The sequence below is a fragment of the Anopheles arabiensis genome, chromosome 3, assembly GCF_016920715.1.
Source record: "Anopheles arabiensis isolate DONGOLA chromosome 3, AaraD3, whole genome shotgun sequence".
In the NCBI taxonomy this organism is placed as follows: domain Eukaryota; kingdom Metazoa; phylum Arthropoda; class Insecta; order Diptera; family Culicidae; genus Anopheles; species Anopheles arabiensis.
In genome coordinates this window covers 8831666-8851813 of record NC_053518.1, presented here as the reverse complement: position 1 = coordinate 8851813, position 20148 = coordinate 8831666, and the positions used below count along the sequence as shown (strand labels likewise).

General features: G+C 45.2%; 6 protein-coding genes across 9 annotated transcripts in view; 3 read left to right on the top strand and 3 right to left on the bottom strand.

The window, feature by feature from the left end:
• Nucleotides 1–50: 50 nt before the first annotated feature.
• LOC120903892 (dolichyl-phosphate beta-glucosyltransferase) lies at nucleotides 51–1539 on the bottom strand. Its single transcript, XM_040313558.1, has 3 exons — nucleotides 1254–1539; nucleotides 1015–1189; nucleotides 51–950 (listed from the first exon to the last, which is right to left on the bottom strand). The coding sequence occupies exons 1-3, from the start codon at nucleotides 1323–1325 to the stop codon at nucleotides 214–216; spliced, it is 984 nt and encodes a 327-aa protein (XP_040169492.1). The 5' UTR covers nucleotides 1326–1539; the 3' UTR covers nucleotides 51–213.
• Nucleotides 1540–1753: 214 nt separating this feature from the next.
• LOC120901470 (putative RNA-binding protein Luc7-like 2) lies at nucleotides 1754–7113 on the bottom strand. Of its 4 annotated transcripts, none has more exons than XM_040309443.1 (6): nucleotides 6925–7113; nucleotides 6658–6752; nucleotides 3960–4058; nucleotides 3304–3884; nucleotides 3193–3237; nucleotides 1754–3121 (listed from the first exon to the last, which is right to left on the bottom strand). In XM_040309443.1, the coding sequence occupies exons 1-6, from the start codon at nucleotides 6983–6985 to the stop codon at nucleotides 2953–2955; spliced, it is 1050 nt and encodes a 349-aa protein (XP_040165377.1). In that variant the 5' UTR covers nucleotides 6986–7113; the 3' UTR covers nucleotides 1754–2952. The 4 variants fall into 4 exon arrangements, with proteins under 4 accessions (XP_040165377.1, XP_040165380.1, XP_040165379.1 ...); XM_040309446.1 differs by having other exon boundaries at nucleotides 3960–5657; nucleotides 5723–6752; nucleotides 6925–6943; XM_040309445.1 differs by having other exon boundaries at nucleotides 3960–5991; nucleotides 6136–6752; nucleotides 6925–6943.
• Nucleotides 7114–7392: 279 nt separating this feature from the next.
• On the top strand, nucleotides 7393–8352 carry LOC120901441. The gene is made up of 2 exons (XM_040309397.1): nucleotides 7393–7518; nucleotides 7602–8352. The coding sequence occupies exon 2, from the start codon at nucleotides 7656–7658 to the stop codon at nucleotides 8181–8183; it is 528 nt and encodes a 175-aa protein (XP_040165331.1). The 5' UTR covers nucleotides 7393–7518; nucleotides 7602–7655; the 3' UTR covers nucleotides 8184–8352.
• A 315-nt stretch (nucleotides 8353–8667) lies between these two features.
• On the top strand, nucleotides 8668–11814 carry LOC120901438 (TBC1 domain family member 20). The gene is made up of 7 exons (XM_040309390.1): nucleotides 8668–9445; nucleotides 9535–9654; nucleotides 10038–10282; nucleotides 10350–10543; nucleotides 10613–10829; nucleotides 10908–11017; nucleotides 11095–11814. Exons 1-7 carry the CDS (start codon nucleotides 9034–9036, stop codon nucleotides 11309–11311), a joined length of 1515 nt encoding a protein of 504 aa, XP_040165324.1. The 5' UTR covers nucleotides 8668–9033; the 3' UTR covers nucleotides 11312–11814.
• Nucleotides 11815–12404: 590 nt separating this feature from the next.
• Nucleotides 12405–16451, bottom strand: LOC120901442 (acylphosphatase-2). Its single transcript, XM_040309399.1, has 3 exons — nucleotides 16096–16451; nucleotides 14442–14568; nucleotides 12405–13196 (listed from the first exon to the last, which is right to left on the bottom strand). The coding sequence occupies exons 1-3, from the start codon at nucleotides 16163–16165 to the stop codon at nucleotides 13082–13084; spliced, it is 312 nt and encodes a 103-aa protein (XP_040165333.1). The 5' UTR covers nucleotides 16166–16451; the 3' UTR covers nucleotides 12405–13081.
• Nucleotides 16452–17506: 1055 nt separating this feature from the next.
• Nucleotides 17507–20148, top strand: part of LOC120901436 (phosphoglucomutase-2) — a 52898-nt gene continuing 50256 nt past the window's right edge. Inside the window, exon 1 of the mRNA XM_040309389.1 lies at nucleotides 17507–17640. The gene's annotated coding sequence lies outside the window, so the exon portion shown is untranslated. The remainder of the gene's footprint in view (nucleotides 17641–20148) is intronic.

The window sequence follows — 20148 nt, the reverse complement described above, 5'->3', positions numbered from 1 at the left end:
AAAAGATTCTCAACATTCCAAAAGAAGTAAATTGTATTCAAAATCCCATCTAAGCTTCCACGCGTTTGCTGCTTCTGACCGTTCGCGTGTGCAGAAAAGCCACAAAATACCGCTTGCTTTTATTTTATCCGATTATTTGTACCTCTATTCTAACTAAATCATAAGAGAAAATGATTTTTTGTTAAACTTATACCTAAACATTCATCCACGCGCTCAATTCGAGTGCTCCTTGCGCAGCTGCCAAGCACCGATCGCGTACCGGAACCAGATCAGCATCAAATCTCGTCCCATCTGCAGCCACGACCAGAACGGCGTCAGCTTCGAACCCTCAATCTCCGTCCAGTTCACGGCCACCTCCTCGATCGGAATGTTGTACGACTGGGCGATGAACAGCAGCTCCACATCGAACGCCCACCGCTCCACGTGCATCACCTGGAACAGCTTGCGGGCGGCGGACCGCGTCACCAGCTTAAACCCGCACTGCGTATCCCGTATCTTCTTCACCGCGAACGTCCACACGAGCATGTGAAATCCGTGCATCAGTATCGTGCGGAAGAAGGTACGCTGGGCCGTCGCTTTCTCCTCCAGATGGGCACGGGAACCGATCGCGAGCGCATCGCGTTTCCACTCCGATCCGCTCAGCTCCATCATGCTGCGTTCCAGTTTGCCATAATCGGCAAACTTCGTCGCTCCATCAGCGTCCGCAAACAGCAGAAACTGGCCACGGCTGCTAAGCATTCCCATGCGTACCGCACCACCCTTGCCGCGGTTTTGTACCAGGGCCAGCACGCGCAGCTTCTCTACGCCATACTTTTCCACGTACTTCATCGCAACGTCCACCGTCCGATCGCGGCTACCGTCGCTCACGATAATCACCTCGTACGTGAAGTCTTTCTCCTTGCGGGCACGCGCCTCCAGATATTCCATGCATTCATCCAGCATGATTGGCACTGGAAGAATGACAAAAACGAAACGATTATTTTCACGTTTCCAGGTGCCCATGACGCTGCTTACGTCTTTTTTCCTCGTCAAAGGCGGGAACGATCACACTCAGCTTCAGCGTGGGTTCGTCCTCCAGCGATGGGAACGGTCGGTTGTCACCGGTGCTGGGATCTTTGTAGTACTGCTCATCCTTGAAGCGTACAATTTTTGGGAACGCTGTGGTCGTAATCTTTAGCACAATTCCTAGCTGTAGATGGAGAGGAAAGGTTAGTTATTTTGCGTCTTACGTTCAACACACCAAGCGGCCGTACCACCACGAAGAGGAAAAACACAGATCCGGAGCCGATCAACAGTGCCAGCTGGACAAACTCGGTGGTCAACATTGTTGCGGATAGAAGAAGCACCTTATTTTTTACTAATTGTACAATTTAGCGTTGCATTCTTTCCTACTAGCGGCACACCCGATACGCGATAAACTCCTGATATATAGGTGGCGAATCGTTTGTTTGCACAGCTTCAGGAGTTCGCGTTTTTTATTTGCCACAGCAGCGCAGAAATATGAAACGCCGACCAAAACATTCAAACGTCAGCTGAAACACGTCAGACACGCCAGAGGTGGCAGTGTTGCCATCGCGTATTGTTGACATGTTTTACAGTGACACGAACGCAAACGCGTACAATGCATTGTGTGGAGCAATTTGGCTAGCTCAATTCAAATCCCTCGTCAATTCTCTTCGGCAATTCCAAAAAAATCGCATTGACAATGGTTTCGGACAATTCTGGGGAAGGAAAATAAAATTACACAAAACACTTGAAATTTTATTTGACACGTAATGCTCAATTTTATTTCTTCTATACACCTACGAAAAAACCTGTATGGGGATCTTACAGATGGTTGATATAAAACGTTATTTAAATGCTTATGCCTATTTTACTTTTTTCATTTGAATTTTGCTCGAACATGAAAAACGCTCGCTATTGCGCGTTTCAGTTGTGTCCTGTGTGCTTACTTTACAAAGCCCTAATGGGTGATTGGTTGCCAAAATAAATTAGCCATCCTGCAACAGCAATACAAGCGTTCGTTTTCATGCAAAGATGAAAAAGTCATGCTTCCACTTCCCCAAGGATACATTATTTTTAAACGATGGACAATGTATGTCTGATGATAGGATTACGATTCACGGCTGAGTGAATCAGTTGTGCCAGTGCATAGACGGCAATCAGCTCAAACTAAACATAACAAAACCACACACATCCCGGACGATAGTTAAAAAACTCCAAAAAGCCCCATTTTACTGATCTGATTTGCCTTCAGAATATTATGACTACCCCTATACGGACTACGTAAGATTTTTGTTACTATAATTCTGCATTTACACGCTTTGCAATACATACTCAGAGATGGTTCGCCAATTCAGTTGATCTCCCTCTCTCTCTCTCTCTCTCCGGGTCCGAATCAAAGCGATTTGCGACGACACAGCACGATGCAACGATACACTCGCAAATTGTTATGCACTAATAACCCATCGATGGGGTTTATTGTACCATTTCTGTGTTAACTTATACATTCACCACCGGGCAATAACACTACGCAGCGGAACAGAGTGTGTAATTAAATGTTTAAACAATATCAAGATGTTCCATTGAAATTGATTCCATTTTACAAGAAGTTTTTTTTTAACTAACTGTGATTGTTTCATTTAAACAACACTGTCCAATTAGCACAATTTGCGACGTGTCGGTTAGGAAAAACAAATATCGTAAGGTTGAATAAAAATTATAATGAAGTTAGAACTATGCTTACAAATTAATCGGTGTTCCGCGGTCCATCCACAACAAGAGCGCGAGTTTTCCGTTGAAGCCGTCTACACGATCATTGCGCGTTTATTGAAAACGGGTGCGGGCTGCAGTACGCACGAACGTCGGACAGATCGTGCATTCTCTCTGCTCATTCCTATCCGCTAGTACCTGCTTTGTGTGGTTTTGGGATGTCTACAGAATGATAGATGCTTACCGTCTGGATCGATCGCGTGACCGGGACCGCCGGCGTCGATCGTTGTGCCGATCGTTGTGGCGGTCGCGCTCACGGCTACGGTCACGGCTTCTCGATCGGCGGCTGCTACGATCGGGCGACCGGCGACGATCGCCTCGGTCACGCTGATCGCGATCTCGATCACGACTGCCAAACAAAAAAGCAAAAGCCGATTAATAATAAATCACCAAAAAAACTGTATTTTAATTATGGCTTACCCTTCATTCCGATCCTTCCGATCATCACCCGGTTTAATTTCGCGACTAAAACAAGAAAAAAGAAGCAAGTTAAATTCAGAATCATTTTGCAAACTTAACAGACAAACTCACTTCGTATCCTTCCGGTCACGGCTGCGGGCCAACGCACGGGAACGCCGATCCAGCTCCCTGCCGCCGACGTACCGCGATCGGCTCCGATCCTCGTGGTCCCGGTCGCGCCCCGTCTTGCGCAGCTCCTTCTGCCGCGGACCGGCCGTCTTCTCCAGCTCTGCCAGCTTTTCGCGAATGGCCAGAAAGCCCAGATGTAGCTTACCGCCAAAGTGATCCGCCAGCCGGATGTCGTTGTCGTGGATGCCCAGATAGGCCGAGCAGACTTCGCAGACGCGCAGCTTCTGCTGCTGGTAGGTGCTGGCCGGTATCGAGCTGCGATACTCCTGCTCGGCGCGCGTCTTCTCCGACCGCAGCTCCTCGATCTCCGACATCAGCTTCATGCTTTCCTCCACCTGTCCCGCCTCACCTAGAGCCTCCGCTTTAGCAAGTTTCTTACCGATTTCCTCCGCCAGCTCGTGCACTGCGTTCGCTTTGGCGGCCACCTCGGCTGTTAGCTCCTCCTGCGTTTCGGCGAGCCGTTTCTTGGCCGCCTCCGTGCGACGATCGCAGTCCGCGATGAAGGCTTGCAGATGTTCCATTGCCTAGCGGAAGCGGAGGGAGGGAGTATGTCAAGTTAGACGTCGTTATACTTATGTCCTAAACGATAAAATACTCACATCAACGTCATAGTAGTAGTCCTTATTCTTTGATGCATTTTCGTAGTCCGCTCGCAGGGCCAGATCGTGCACCTTAGGACATTCGCCAAGGTCCATACGCTACAGACACACGGACACACACAGTGACGTCACGTACAAAAGAACGAAGAACGAAGGAAAGATGGAAGAGAAGGAAAGAAACGAAACACTCGATCGTTTAGTACAGGAGGCACAGACAAACACGCAGCCAAAAAGACAAAAAAAAGGAAACTCAACTAAACTTTAAACGCTATCTTATTGTAAAAAGGCAATACTTTAAACGCAGCATAGAAATGCGTCTTCAGCTGCACTGACCGCACACATCAAACAAAGGAACAATAGGTTAAGATTGAAATTACTATAGGAATTTATAACTTGCTTGATGGAGCAGCGCGCGTGCACACGAGAGAGAGAGAACGCATTCGACAACAAGAAGACCTGAAAATCAAAAATGTTTTGCTTATTTTGGTACAGATGTTAGATGATGTCGGATACCGGATGTTACAGAAAAGGAAACCTAGTTAAAAATATAAATTGGATGATGTTTGTTTGTTACTCACCAAGCAGTTTAAACACCACACACCTAGAGATAATGATAACACGTTCCCAAATGTAGGAGAGCGATCGTTTTTGTTTTAGTCAAATTATACAATTATATATCTTGGTCTTACTGCCCTGCATGTCTACTTCACAGATATAGAAACTGGTGGAATAGCTATAGCTGTTTCTCTGGAAATGACTTCATCTTTTAATCTTTTAATTATTTTTACAAATCTTGGTTATCTTTCTAAAAGCAAACTTCAAAATAAAGAGACACATAAAACTATATTCTACAAATAAATTAGAAGAGCTTTTTGTCATAAATAAATTGATAAATAAAATCTGGGCAATTAATTATGCTCTAAGGTTCTGATGTAGTATCCTCCTGTTCAACGCTTCCTATTTGCCTGCCTAAGCGATCTACAACTTTTGTCTCTTATCGGTAGTATTTGCATTCTCACAAACACAATATTTACGTACCCGTAAGCGTATCACACACCAGGACAGTACCCAAACGTCGGATGAAGAAGCTATATACGGGGGGCTTTGCTCTCGCAAGTGTTTGGATTTATCCTTCATTATTAATACGTACCCAAGACGAACTACACACTAAACGCAGACTAGGGCGGTGCGGTGCACAAAACCAGAGGCACATTCCCGCAGATCTTTCGTCCACAATGGGCCCCCAGTCACCATGACACAAATATGATTCTCTGTAGACAATTGGGCTTATATTATCGAATGCCGAAGTTTCGTGTGAGAAAAGGTGGGACCGATACGCACGAATCGTCAGGCAAATTACAAATCAATCAAAACTAAACATTATCATCTATACACGGCTGGGTCAGAATAGAGGGTACTAGGTGTTGAGAATGGGGTAAGGAATATTGATAATTGTTTTTTTTTTCTTCTCTTTTTTCGACGGCAAACATTGTAGGAAACACTTACGGTACCCGGGCCAGGAAGCGTCAGCAGCAGCCACTGTCTCTGAACAAAAGTGCAACCACCAAACCTCCGGACGGGCGGTTTGCCGTACCGCGTGTAACGCGGGAAAGGTAGGTAGGTAGGACAAATGGGTCGGACAACTAGAAACTGCTTGGCATCGTTGGAGAGCGGGTAATGAGCGGGCGACAGGATGTACTGTTAAAGGATTTCTTTGAGTAGCGGTCAAGAGATGTGAGTTTGGGTACAGTGTGTGTACTTACGACTCGGCTTCAGTCTTATTATCTCCCATCATCTTCATCACCATCATCATCATCATGACTCTCTTATCAATCAGTGCGTTAAAGAAGGATGGTTGCTTTGCGGGCGGACAACAAACGGTTCGCGACCATCTTCGTACTAGTTCGTTTCTTATCATAACGCGAGTGGGTGCAGGCGATTGCGATTTGCTTGCTTGAACGAATCTACAGAGCAACGAGCAACGACGATGGCGGCCGCACGCGATACCGTGTGGTCGCGGGGTGGCCCTCCCCTAAGCGAAAGATGAAAGTTTGCTTTATATGCATATAGGGCAACATGCACACATCTAGTTATTCGACAAATTGGTTTTTTTATTATTTTGGTTTGCTTACGGCTTGTGGTTTCCTGCGCTTCGCTGCGAGATAGCACAACTTACCAAATAGAATGCACACGCACCTTCGCTTTCCCTTTTACTCATTTTGCCTGGTATGGGCTATTGTGTGTATCTTGCGTTTTTTGTATTGGGAATGATTTTTATTGCTTGAAATTGTGAGGAAAAAGCGACGTGTTGTGACCGACGTCTGTAAAAAATAGAACAGAACCGAACAAGAGTGGGAAAGATAAAGTAACAGGAGCAGAATCAATCATACAGCACGCCCAAAAACACGCCAGCGCACTCTCCCACAGCAACCACGACCTTTGCCGCAACCTTCTAAGCTTGCAAGCGCTTGCAAGTGTCAATCTAATTTGTACATTCGCTTCGTTCAGATACATTTGAGCAAATACTTTCCAAAAGACACGGGGAACAATGCGGGGGAGAGACGGATGTTACAACATCACAGAGGAAAATGTGGATAGAATTGTAGAGAGCGGGATGGAAGACATTGATATCTAAGCGTACAACAACATATCACAGATCCCCGTGTGTGTATGTGTGTGTCCCGTTAGCATTACTTACCGTGGAGGCCAGGATCTCGTGCGGGCAGCAGCCTAATAAAAAACTCTTACATACTTTGCTGTCGTAGAACTTGACCGAGTACCGATTGGTTTCGCCTGTAGAGATAAAGAGAAGAAAGGAATCACTGCCAGCACTACACATTGCGTGTGAAGCAAAAAAAAACTATCCTATAATCAGTCGACCCAGTGCGGTAGTCCCACAATATGGTTCCGCCGCCTCCCCCCACGGGGACGTCGTGAAGGTCCGCTGGGCAAAATTTCTACTCACCATTTCTAGCTGTTCCCATCAGTTGATCAAGCATTGCCCGCATTTGATCGTGTGCCGACATGTTGCCGCTCGCTTCGGTGCACTTTTTGTGCGGGAAATGTACAATTTTTGCAGGAAAATTCAGGAAAAACTATGCACCACCCAAGCAAAACACACTTTTTTCTTCTGCGCTTGTGAAAATTATGACAGTTGTCATGTACGCTGCCAGCCCTCGTGACAGCTCGTTATTGCAGGGTTCGTATCACTACAATAAATTGAGCAAATGCGGTGCGTGGTTTTCATTCCATAAATATTACAATGAAAATAGTTGGAATATTTTTTGTGTGTTAAAACTGTTGAACAAACAACAAATTCAAAGTTTTACTGATTTCTTAATTAAAAATTAATTTGACAATCCATATGTTTTTTTATCGAATCGACAATTCTATTACCGTCCTCTAACCCTGCCCTCTCCAGAAGCACAGAGTTGACGTTTGCTGGGCAAAGCAGCAATGTTTACAATATTTTCAGATCATCACTTTTTTGTATTAAATTTTAGCGTTTTTACTTTGCGTGGGCTTTTAAGTCATTAAATGAGTAACTAAAACGTTACAGGTGATACCGTTACGGACAGTAAGTAGTCCGATGAACCACACAGCTGATTGAGAAACCCATTTGTTTACACCATGCAAATGCAGCTGATCGCGATTCCCCCACGATAAGCAACGAAAGTGAAAGTGCCAGCGATAACGATGGCCACCAAGGAATGCGACGATAAAAGTGATATAAAAATCAAGGAAAAGCTTAACCTGCACGTCAAGAAACGATTGCAGGAAAATGGAAAAGAAGCATCGCTAGAGAAAAATGATTCCAAAGACCGGAGCATCCCTGCCAACACGGCAGCAGCCCCCAGCTCGTCCGCTGCTCCTCCGCGAGCTAAAAGACAGAAAACCACCAAAAGTTCCTCGAAACAGACGACAAACGCATCAGTGGCCGGAACAGGCTCATCGATTGCTTCGACAGCAACCCGATCCAATGATCTGCTCCTTTCGCCCGGAGCGGCCAACAGTAACGATACTACCAACAGCAGTATCAATTCCACCGACCAGGACGGCGAGCTCAATGATCGGGACACGTGCGACAAAGGAGATAAGGGAACGGGAAAGTCCAACCAGCGGGTTGATATATTTGCGATGATACTGAATCAAAAGAAAAGCTCCCTGCTGTGCGATCCGGAGGTGATTCAGTTTATGAAAAACCTGACCGAGGGCAAGAAATGAACATCCCCACGTTGACAGCCAATTTGTGTTCAGTTTGTTCTCGTACTCTAGTGCAAGATTGGAATTTTGCTTAAGTAATGTGCAATGTGAAATTAGCACTGGACTATGTGAAACATCAAAGCTTAGAGCAGATTAAAATAATAAAATAAATAGAGATAAACTCATTAAACATTCTGATGAAGGAAGTTTTTATTCAGCAATCAAATGAAGAATTGTTTATGTAAATGTAATAACTGTATCAATATTTTTTACTCTTTTTTTTAGACTTGTTATACCAGCATATATTGCTTGAATTATCATCAATACTTGTTGCATTTTTACTCAAATTTGTAGCTGCAACCTTCGTCACCGGTAAAGTCAAATAAAATCCGGCGAAAATGATTCGCTATTTCGCTCACTGGCGAAACCTGTCATTCTTACCCCCTCCATCGGTCAAAATTGTTGATTGGGTCCGTTTGCTTTGGAAAGATTTGTTTTGAAAGGTTGTCGCAGACAGCAAAAGCAACAAACACAACAACAATATTAACAAACCCACAAAACCAAAGCCAAAAGTGAGCGAAGAAAAGAAAAGAAAAGAAAACAGCGTAAAACAACACCACTTCACTATTTTTCGTGGTGGAAAATCGATAAGCGGCGAAGCTGTACACCCCCGTGTGCGATAGTGAGTTTTTCCTTCGCCGTGTGAATTGCTGCTGCTGCTGGTGGTGGTGTATTTCGCGAACTCTGGAGCGGGAGGAGGTGGCACTCGATTACATGACTCACTGCTTCGGATAAGCGTACGGCCGTGTAGTGACACCGATAATTCAATAGCCATACCATCGTCGGGGGCCATTGGAATGTAAACTGCACCATGGAGCGAGTGGAACCGATTAATGGCCCGCTGGAAAAGCGTACCCTGCCCTACGGTGATGCGGAGGATAGTGACGAGCAGCCTGAATCTCAATCGATGCTAGACAAATCAGTCGGCCCCATTGTGTCCAAAAGTGGTGATAAGAAAATCGGAATGTCTCGCGAGCTGGCCGACGGCGATGGTGGAAGTGGTGTGCAACGGTGCAGCGACGATGATGAGCGTGATGAAACAACCGAATCAACACGTCTCATCGATGAGGAAGAAGTGCAGAAGGGTGAAAAACAGGACGAGGGTGAACCCTCGTCCAACGGTGGCACAACATCGCCCGGATTGAACGGGAAAAACATTGCACTGGTACAGCCGAACAATCATCGACGGTCCGATGAACCGACCGAACTAAGCTTTGAGAAATGTACGTAAAATGCAGCGACTTATTCTTCCCTCCGCTCGTTTGTTTGCAAATTAATCGCCCCGGTCCCGGGTCCGTGTTGGTCATTTCAGTTCCGGAAAATCACGAAGAAAAGCTGAAGCGCATCAAAATCGAAAACGCACTGGATGATCCGAAGACAACGCTCGAAACCTGGAAGCAGTTTGCCAAATCCGAGTACGGTCTGATTAATGGTGAGTTAGCGTTTCGCCAAGGTCGCTAAGCCATAGCGAGCAAGAGGGAAACTCCGTGGCGGGTGTGAAAGTTAAATTACAACTCCACAAAGGCGGGTGTTCATGCGCGAACATGTAATGCGTGTGTGTGTGTGTGTGTGTGTGTGCGTGTTTGTGTTGATGTGTCTGCGTATATGGCGGACGTATGTTTTGCGCGTAAAGAAAATGCGCGCCGCGGGTGGCACACCGCGATTCAACGAGCCGCAACGGACAGCTCTATCGGGGTTCGAATCTTGCAAACGCAGTTTTATCGTGAATATGGCATTGGAATTAATTAGTGTGATAAGGTCTTTTTTTTTAGTAGCAACCCATTCATTTTCGAACCCATTTCCATCCTCTTGCAGATGACTTGCGACGAAAAATCTGGCCACTGCTGGTCGGTGTTGATCCACAACAGGTCGATCCAGCCCCCTCGCTGGAGGAATTGAACAGCCATCCCGAGTACAATCAGGTGGTGCTGGATGTTAACCGTTCGCTGAAGCGTTTCCCGCCTGGCATTCCGTACGAGCAGCGCGTGGCATTGCAGGATCAGCTAACCGTGCTGATTCTTCGTGTCATCATCAAGTACCCGCATCTGAAGTATTACCAGGTACGCCAAGGGCTTTGTTACAAGGCAGTTCAGTTTTAAAATTACTGTCTTTTCTATGCTGTTTTAGGGATACCACGATGTAGCAATCACATTTCTGCTCGTCGTGGGTGAAGAGGTTGCATTTCATGTGATGGAAATACTGTCCACCAATCATCTGGTCGAATGTATGCAGGAAACGATGGAACCCACGCAGCGGCGGTTGATGTTCATCTATCCCCTGGTACGCCGGGAGAATGCAGCACTCTGCAGCTACCTGGAGAGGTAAGCACTTGATCGCTAGTAACGATCGTACCGTCTGTGCTCTAACGATAATTTACTTTTCTCCTTCAGATCGACGGTAGGAACACTGTTTGCTCTACCCTGGTACCTGACCTGGTTCGGGCACAGTCTCAACTCGTACCGTTCGGTGGTACGCTTGTACGACTACTTTCTGGCGTCCGATTTCCTGCTGCCGATCTACGTGACCTCCGCGATCGTGATCTATCGCCAGAACGAAATATTTCAGGAGGATTGTGATATGGCATCGCTGCATTGTTTACTGTCACAGGTAGGACCACAATTATACGAGTTAAAAGAAAAAAGCCAGTAAAACACACTGATTATTACTCTTTTATTCCCATTACAGCTACCTGAAGATCTCCCATTTGAATATTTGCTAAAGAGTGCCGAGAATTTGTACCGAAAATATCCCCCACGGGTCATCGAAAAGGATGTCGAAACCATGATCGCCAAGGAGTAAGAAAGATCGCTTTGTTTAGACCAATGCTTTGGTTTACTTATGTCAAATTCACCTTTTTAATTCACCCTCACAGAAAACAGCAACGGCTTAACGAGGAGCGCGAGCGTGAATATCGCAAACGGTACGGCAAGAAACCGCCCCCGGTGCCGAACTCGATCATCAGCCGGTTTCTGCCCCATCTGCAGCTGTCCCGCCGGTCGGTCTTCGTTACGACCGCGTTCTCGATACTGGTCGGCTTCTGTGCGTACTACTACCGGGCGCACTACATACCGCTGGCGGCAGTCAGATGAGTGGAGCTGTTCCGAACGCGACTACCGTCGTCGTTCGTCGTTTGTGCCTCGTCGAATCCACTGGCCGCGCTTGGGCGACCCTGGTGGTGGTGGCATACGGGTGGCAGCGCACAGGTGCAGTAAAACCGAAACCGAAACCGTTTTGCTTTCAATCGGCGAATTGTGATGTATTATTTATGTCATGCTTCATCATGCTCTGTTTTTTAACGTGTTTCTTGATCGTACGCCCTGTTTATACGTTCCAGTCACTCTCTGTACTTTTTTGTTGTTGGTATGCTTTTATTTTATTCATTTTTCCTGTAAATACGTTAGAACATTGGTTGCGTGCTTTTGTTATCGTGATGTCGATGTGGCAATATATCGTGTCGGTGAGCTTGACTGGCTGATATCTGGGCGGGCGCAGGATGAACAGAGCAGGGGAGGGAGGGTTTTTTTCGTCATCGAATAGTTTAAATATTTCATTTTTGTTGTGTCGATATTTTTTTGTACCATCGAGATTTATGAATAAAATTATTTCAATTGCTTACAAGCAGTGTTTTTGATGATTGATAAATGACAAAAAAGAGAATAAAAACAATCTACACCTCAATGTTAAACGTAATGTAAATATTAATGTTAATGTAAATCAAGAAAGAAACGAAAATAAAATAAATGTTCTTGATTAAAAAAATCAGCACTATAAATATTGCACTCACTGTGTTTGTGCAACCCGCGGTGGCATTTTGCAATTTCGTTTAGCGCGCTGGCAACACTGGCCAACTGGACCGGCTGTCAAACACGTTGTTTGTTTACAATTCTCTCATTTAGCGCTTCTACAACGCTAATTGCGACTGGGCTTTCCGCTAGTTCGTGCGTTCGGTGCGTTTTTTACAAACCTTGCCATTGTCTAATTGTGGTTAAACGTTTTGGGAGGTTTTTCCAATAAAAATCTGACCTAATTCATCACGAACCGTGTGTGCAAACGTGTATTTAGCTGCATCGACAAACAAACTGCCTCGGGCCACAATCCAAGCACCCATTGCCCCAGTTGGGACTACAGCAGTCGTGCGTCTCTTTGCAGCGTTTTCTTGCAGCAACACAAAGGAAAAGGAACTTCACAGGTTAGATTTACGCTTTATTGCTCTCCTTCAGCTCCTATCTTCACATCATTCACAGTATTTACACAGTTCTATACAAATATACTTAAACCTATCGAAGAGAGAGTTCGTTCATTGCGGAAGATAAATTGCTGTAGTAATGTTGTGTGTCATTTTCTTCTGCTTGTAGGTGTGACTCCTCCAACTGATCTGTGTGGCGTAAGTACGTGATTTCTTCTTTGGATATGCCCTATTGGCACGTTTTACCGGATGGTTGTTGATGCGAATCACAACACACCATTATCATCATCATCATCACCAGAACGTGTCTTTCTTCCATGTTCACATTATTTTGCCCTGTCAATTTACCTTCTTCTCTCATACCGGTAACTCGAATACAGTGCAGATGCAGCGACCGATTACGGTGTGCAGCGGAACAGACGATAAAACATACACAGAAAACACATAGTAATAATATCATCTAGAACAACAGCTTTCCAGTCGCATTGCATTGCTCCTACCACCCGGGTACGTTCTTCTGAAGAAGCGTCCCAGCCCTTCCCTGCTGCTAATGCGCTTCCTTTGCAAAGCAGCTCTATCGTAGCATAATTATCCAAATTAAAATAGAATACATCACTGCTTAGTGCTTATTAGGGGGGAGGTAATCGCTCGCCATATAGGGTGGATGGGTAGCTTAGAATCTAATCGCAAAGTCAGTAAACGCCAACCGCGAACAGGTGCCCCAGTTGGTGAACTCTGCCTTGTCGATTTTGCATCCAGGCGAGCCGGTTTTCGATAGCCAATCGACCCTATAAAAGATAGAAATAGAGAAGAAGCGAATTAATGCGGGTTGCGGTTATAAAAGTATTTAAAATTGCTCGTTGAAAGAATTAAAGAGTGCTAACATCAGCAAGAAGAGGGATGTCTAAATACCATTACGGTAAACTATGTCCCTGCGGTCATAGAATTAGGTCAAACTCGCCGTAAACATGCACGGTGTCAAGGTTGAAATGTTCCCCGAATTTTGTGTATTTACTGGCTCGATCGTACACAACAATCGAAAACAACAGACGATCTCACATGATCGTGCCTGCACGAAACGGGAGATGAAAATCTTTTATCATAAGCATGTGCATACACTGACGGCTAATTTATTGGGCAATATTGGATGTAAAACTGTCTCATCTTCTTCGTTGAAGCATTTTGCAAACCTTTGCCACATCGAGTTGGATGCGCATATAAAAAGGGCATAACGATGAATGGGTGACGAGCGATAAACATTTGTCGAATTGTCGTCGGGTCGGCGACGGATGAAAAGCGAACAAAAAAAGAGCAGCTTTGCGCCTTCTGTCTGCGTCTCAAGTGTCACTGTACGCTGGTAGAAATTGTTGCCCATTCGGTTCGGCGGTGGCGTCGTCCATTCGTTCGATGCCTCTGGGGCACGGGAACGTTGTTGAACAGTTGCCAAAAAGATGGTTTTACAGCACCAATACCATCGAAAGAGCACCGAGAGCGCACAGTGCTGAACCAGACTTGCTTATTATGATTGGTTATTTTTAGAAAAAATAAACCCAAAACGAGATCCTGCCAGTTGTTGGCTCGTTTGGTTTGGTTGTCCTGTGTGTAAGCGAGTGTTTTTTTACATACGCAACACGAATGCAACAGACCATCGCGTAAAACGGGGAAATCCCAGCCCAGAAGCTAATCACTTTCACTAGAAACCGTTCTGTTTGAATTTTCTTTTTCTTCTGAGAGCTAGTTTTCTTCTAGGTCAATGTGATTTCCGGCACACACAAACAGGGTGAGAGGGAGGTGTTTTGCTGCGTTGCTGGTGTGTTAATTAATCTATTCTACAACCTTCACCTAGAAACATTTCTGCAAGCGGTGCTATTCCCGGCCAAACTTGACAATGTGCAACACGAAGTGTCCTTGCCGTCTTCGTTGCACTACAAGCTATGTTATGTACCGGAAGCCCTTAGTCTTATTGTCTAATTCACGGTTACCCTTGTTAGTGGATGGATTGGTGAAAAGGGAATGTCCCGTTTGATACTTACATTTTGCCGACATCGCCCTTGGCTCCCTGCATCTTGCCCATGATGGTGCCCTGCTTGGAGTTTTTCACCCATCCCTTGATGCCCAGCGCCAGACAGTTGTCTCGGCAGCACTTGGTGAACCCACAACCTGTTGGGCAAGGAAAGAAAGGGAAAAATCATTAATATTGCTTCATCATTTTAGGTAAACAGATAACCGACTGACACGGAAGAGCAAATTAGATACAAACAAACGGGAATGGAAATCGCAAAGAAGTCCCCTTTCGGGTGTTTGACACGTGCATCCCGCAACGTGCAATGATGCGCATCGAAACCATATCCCTTAACCATAGGGCACGATGCCCTTTGAACGAGCAAGCACCAACAGCACACGAGACGTGTCGCGCAAAAAGCCAACGACGCGACCAGCGCCGTATGTGAGAGATGGCCATAAATAACGCTCTCGACACAATGCGGCGTCCCAAACACAATTAAGTAATAGGATACTACACACACACACGACGGACGGGGGTGGGGTTTGCGAGGCAGCAGAAGATCAACACGCGAACCCAGCGCGCTGGGCTAAAACTCGATGCTAAAAATATGCAACCGGTACATGAGTTTCTGGTACGTTCGGTTATCTGCTTCAAGACGCTGATGCTGCGGCTAACAGGACGGCGGGTCCGATGAAGCGTGATAGATTTGTGTGGGACGATCAGTCGTCTCCGTGTGGGTGTGTTTGTGTGTGCACGCGCCTGTGGTGTTGCAAATTAGTAACCATCAGATTGAAGTCATTCGATTGGACACGTTTCGATTTCGATTTCGAGGGGGACGGGAGTTTCGGTTTGGGTCATCTACGTCGCCGAATCGAATTAAAACGGACGATTTGTATTGATCTTCGCGGGTGTGTTAGTGGGTGTCTGAGGAACGTTCTAGAAAGACGATAAAATTCGGTCAAGCGGCTCATTATTACACGTTGAAGCAAGAGAGCGTCGGCATGGTTGTCTGATGTCCACGTTGTACAAGCTGTTTCTCGTTTCTACAATTTAATTGTACGAGTAATTCATTCTGTTTCTAATAACTTGTTTTAAAGTTTGTTGAGACTTCAAAGGAAAGTTCCCGATAAGAACGTACACATCGTAGTACGTACTGCGAGTAAAAATACCTCAAAACATGTCAATAAGTTAACAAAGTCATGTCGCTGCTTGTCAACTGAAGCGCATCGTCAACCATGCTGACAGACAATTGACCGATTGGGAGAGTAAAAGTAAACAGCTGACAGAAATAGGACATGGGAGATATTATTAGAGCCACACGTTTCGGGTTGTCCTTGCTTGCACTTCAAACGAGTTCTGTTTGATTATTACATTAATTTAAACATTTGAGGTGTATTGACGTTGAGCATGATAATACTGTACAAAATGGATGTGTTGATTGCAAACGATAATTGCTTTAATGATAAAATAAGAATGATTGATCCACAATGGATGTTATGTTTTCAGACCAACATTGAATTATTTTCAACGGAAACACCCAACAATATTAAAACAAAACTCCTAACCACAAATAATGCACATTCGTAGATCACTTTCGCAGATCGATCGCACACCCCAATAGCGCACCAAAATGTCCTTAAACCCCGATCACACAACAAAACAACAAGCGAACAAGCACGCACCTTGCACCTGGCCGAAGATTTCGAAGTCACACTGCACCAGCACATGATCCTGCAGATCCTGGACACCCATGATGATTGCTTTTTGTTTCTGTTTTGCTTGCTCTTTTACTCTTACAACACTGTTGTTGTTATTGTTGTTGTTGTAGCTGGCACGGTTGTTTTGTTGTTTTCTGCACGATCGATTGAAATCGAACCGCGGGAATCAATCAAAAAGCAGACCAGAAAGATCCCTCCTCTACTCGGACAAGGTCACACTTGTGTCAAGCAGTTTGCAGCACCGCTAGGTTTTCCACTAGTTCCGAACTGTGGTTTCCGTTCCGTTGGGCAACTCACTGGTTACTGACGGTGGTCGCGTACGAGGATTGCTCATTTAGACTGTGCAAAACTCACGACTCGCCGGCAAGAAGAAGTGTGTGCGTGTGTGTTGGTGGTGGGTTTTTCGTGCTTCTTCGTGATGCTGCCTTCAATCCCCCTGACGTATGGGAAGCGTGGTCGGAAGTGTGTTGGGTGGCTTTTTTCTTTACTGTCTTTTTTCCATCCCTTTCTCTCACCAATTCTGTTAACCAATTCCCGATAGCTGTTCCGCAGCTGACGCCCTGAGCAATGCGATTGCGCTGAAGGCTCCCACCGTGTTACCGAGAGAGAGAGAGAGAGGGATCAGGTTTTTTTCTTCCCTTTTTCATGCTTTCCCTTCCTTCCGATCGATTGCCCCGTGGGACGAAAATATCCACTTGCACGATCGTCTTCGGCACACTGGTGGCGCGGTTCGGCGGTTGTTATCACCACCACCACTAGCCAGTACTAACCCCACCGACCAGTGTCGGAAAGGCCCGCTTGTCGATGTGAGTGAAAATGGATGTGTTGTGTTGTGGCGTTTTGGTTCTTTTTACAATGTCACTATTTGTGTTGTCTCCGTTGCACGTACGCAAGCCAACGACTGGTTGTGCCTCATCCAAGTGGGGGGTGGTGGTTTTTTGAGGACCGATGGTCCGATGGGGGGCACTTGAAAATCCATTTTTATGTCAAATCTCTAGCCTGTAGTAGTTTCTAGAGGGCATTGTAAAGTGGCACCGGGGAAAGATGCCGGTCAGATTGGAATGCTTACATTTTTGTGAGTGTTTTGTTTTTTTTTTGAAACGGTTCAGAAACACACGAACACATTCGTGTTTTTATTCGGCACAACGAGTAAAACGTTTTTATTGTACTATGAATTTGAATTCTTGAAAAGAAAACAGACATTGCTTTTTCGGATGAATACTTTGGCTCTTTTTTCCAAGTTTTTGCAGCATCTTTATTGTATATTTTTGTAGCAAACCTGCTGCTACCTACACCAACGTATATGAATGCAACCGTTAATTGGATTTCTATAAAAGTCGGTGGAGCTGCCTGGTACTTTACATTCAGTTTTGATGGAGACGCATGGTCGGTTAATACATTTGCTCACGATTTTGATAGCGGCAGATTGCGTTGTGAATGGCCATTTAACGACGGCTGGCAAAAGCATTAAAACGAGCCTGGTTGGGAGTCAATAATTCGTTGAGTTTTGTGAGTAAAACCGAAAAACATTTGTAGTTAAGTGCATGATTATGAAATTTAACACTGTTGGTTTGACGCTGTATATTATGACGGATAATTTCAACACTTTTTTCTATTTCTAATTCAATTTTACAACCTACCTACCTTACTATTTAATTTTACCACTTAGCAGCGTTGGAATGTTCATTGTGTGAAGTCGTTAAAGTGTAAATATTTTTAATCAAAATTGTGTCATGTGTTGGAGTGGTAACAATCTGCTTTCTCCTGCTTTTGTGTTAGTGATCGTTTTTTTTACTTCGCGTTTATATTTGAAAACTGTTACACCTATACCAACGCAACGAAACCAAATTTCAAGTGCCAATCGAGGGATGGGTGTCTACGTAAAGGAGGTAGCCCAGTGTCATTGCGTTACAATTATTCGTGTTGGCGCTGCAATTAAAGTTCAACGAACGAAAACTAATGTTTGCTGGCACGAGATTGATTCGCGCCCCGTTGCAGGTCACATTAACCTTACGATTGATGTTCTTTGCTGATGCCTTCTTGCGTCTCAGTTGAGTTTAAGATTTATAAAAGCCGGCATTTATTCGTCCAATCAACTGTTTATTGACCACACGTACAAGTAAAACAGCAGTGCAGCAGCAGTGCAGTGCAATAATACGTGTTTTTGCGCGTTGTTTGTCCTTGGGCGCGAGCGTGGTTCAGGTGCAAACATTCATTCACCCCGAGCGATCTAGAATCTTGGAGTGTGGCCAAACCGAAAATCCTTCCCACCTCATCCCACCACGACCGTATGTTTTTTGCTGGGTAGTAACAATGTTTCTGGTGCGTCCCGCTCAATATGCTATTGCGTGGTATTTCATTAACACACTCGTACACTTCCGCGGCAAGCGCCACCGTTTGCCAGTGCCAAAGTGCCAAACAAACACTTTTACGTTCGCATTTCTGGTACCTTCCCGGTGCGCGGAGATGATTTATCGAGGAAAAGGCATGCAGTTAGTTCCGGTCGTTGGCTCTCTTTGGCTCGTTGTGGTGCAGTTTTCGGGGCAATATCAAATAACGTCACAGTTTTTCGTTTCATAAAGCACCTTATTTACGCACTGTTTGAATTATTTTGCTGAAATGATTTTGTAACCGAAACCCTTCAACCGAACTGGTGCAATAGTGAACGCGTTGTCACATGTTTTACACCGCGTTCGTTTTTCCTCTCTCATTCCCCCATCTCGGGGTCAATCCAGGCACACACACACACGTATGTGCCCGTCAGCATCGTCCGTCTGCGGAAAAGCCATTAACGTTCGAACGTCACCACCGGACGCGCGTCTTTAAACGTGTGATTTGATTTGCGTACATACGAGACGCTATTTTTATGTTGCGCTTACCGTATCATAGCGCAGCATAGTTTTGTACTGCGCGTCGTCCCAAACCCCACTCACTGTGTGTGTCTGTGTGACGACAGCTGTTTGACGAGAGCTTATTAGCATGGTGATTGTCAAATTTGTCTTGTATTTGTTAATTTGGGTAATGATGGGATTGAGACGGTTTCGGCATGGGCGTAGCTTAAGAATGAGCGAACCCTGCTGATTGTAATTCAAGACACTTAATGAGCTTGATGCGAGAATGACCTTTGAGAATTAGATATTGTCAAATTCTAATCAGCATTAAATAATTTAATGATGGCCTTTAGAAGTTCTTTATACCCTTGAAACATAAGGGATTTTACCATTACATGGAAAGGAGGCTACATACTCTAAAGAAAGAGCATTTCTTTCTTTGCAAAGACAGAAGCAAACGTGGCTTATTTTTGATTTTCATTGCATTTAAAATTTGACTGACAAGTCGTGCTGAAAAAGATTTAGCTTACAATAAAACACCGTTCAGCACGGACTGCAAACGGCCCTCATTCTGACCTGCAGGTCCAGCTCGTTTGCTGGTTTTAATAGAGCCGTTTCATTCCTTACCCTTCACTCGGTAGTGGTTTAAACCCAGCAAACCCCAAACCCGTTCTAATTAAATCAAACTAAATTACCGCAAACGGACGTAAACAAATGGCGCTTCCGATGCAGGGATTATAAGCAATAAAAATTAGCTCATTTATGGTCATTCATTTCGAGCTGGCAAGATGCGGGGATAACGTCCCTCGCCATAGAGCGAGTGGCGCGCGCGTTCAAAATTCCAATCATTAAAATGTACCCCACGGAACGGTGCTACGCTCCCCACGGGCTTGCGGGAAGTCGAATAAATTACAGGAAAACGTCACACTGGAGCAGCTAGAATTAGCGAGGCCCTGCGAGAGGGAGGTACTGATCACTCCTTTACCGCCAAACCACCATTGGCAACGGTGGGCCCGGATGTGGCTAATACTTTTCCTGCATTTTTCCATTATCAAAACCACGCGTTACCTCGCGGTACGTGATGCACACACACAGACGCGCGCGCACAGGGGCCGCATGACGGCCATACGTCAATTTATCAATGAATGCCTGCCAGCATGTTGCCAATAAGTGATTTATATGTTTG

What these genes read in the sequence shown, in the direction of transcription:
- LOC120903892 (XM_040313558.1), bottom strand. Translation starts at nt 1,325, where the DNA reads ATGTTGACCACCGAGTTTGTCCAGCTGGCACTGTTGATCGGCTCCGGA. An exon ending in TGTTTTTCCTCTTCGTGGTG is followed by an intron (nt 1,190 to 1,253) that starts GTACGGCCGCTT and finishes CTCCATCTACAG; the next exon opens with CTAGGAATTGTGCTAAAGAT. An exon ending in CTTTGACGAGGAAAAAAGAC is followed by an intron (nt 951 to 1,014) that starts GTAAGCAGCGTC and finishes TCATTCTTCCAG; the next exon opens with TGCCAATCATGCTGGATGAA.
- LOC120901470 (XM_040309443.1), bottom strand. Translation starts at nt 6,985, where the DNA reads ATGTCGGCACACGATCAAATGCGGGCAATGCTTGATCAACTGATGGGA. An exon ending in ACGAGATCCTGGCCTCCACG is followed by an intron (nt 4,059 to 6,657) that starts GTAAGTAATGCT and finishes GTGTGTCTGTAG; the next exon opens with CGTATGGACCTTGGCGAATG. An exon ending in CGGAAGGATCGGAATGAAGG is followed by an intron (nt 3,122 to 3,192) that starts GTAAGCCATAAT and finishes TTTGTTTGGCAG; the next exon opens with TCGTGATCGAGATCGCGATC.
- LOC120901441 (XM_040309397.1), top strand. Translation starts at nt 7,656, where the DNA reads ATGGCCACCAAGGAATGCGACGATAAAAGTGATATAAAAATCAAGGAA.
- LOC120901438 (XM_040309390.1), top strand. Translation starts at nt 9,034, where the DNA reads ATGGAGCGAGTGGAACCGATTAATGGCCCGCTGGAAAAGCGTACCCTG. An exon ending in CGAACTAAGCTTTGAGAAAT is followed by an intron (nt 9,446 to 9,534) that starts GTACGTAAAATG and finishes TGGTCATTTCAG; the next exon opens with TTCCGGAAAATCACGAAGAA. An exon ending in CGCATCTGAAGTATTACCAG is followed by an intron (nt 10,283 to 10,349) that starts GTACGCCAAGGG and finishes ATGCTGTTTTAG; the next exon opens with GGATACCACGATGTAGCAAT.
- LOC120901442 (XM_040309399.1), bottom strand. Translation starts at nt 16,165, where the DNA reads ATGGGTGTCCAGGATCTGCAGGATCATGTGCTGGTGCAGTGTGACTTC. An exon ending in AATCTTCGGCCAGGTGCAAG is followed by an intron (nt 14,569 to 16,095) that starts GTGCGTGCTTGT and finishes CTTGCCCAACAG; the next exon opens with GTTGTGGGTTCACCAAGTGC. An exon ending in AAGGGCGATGTCGGCAAAAT is followed by an intron (nt 13,197 to 14,441) that starts GTAAGTATCAAA and finishes TATCTTTTATAG; the next exon opens with GGTCGATTGGCTATCGAAAA.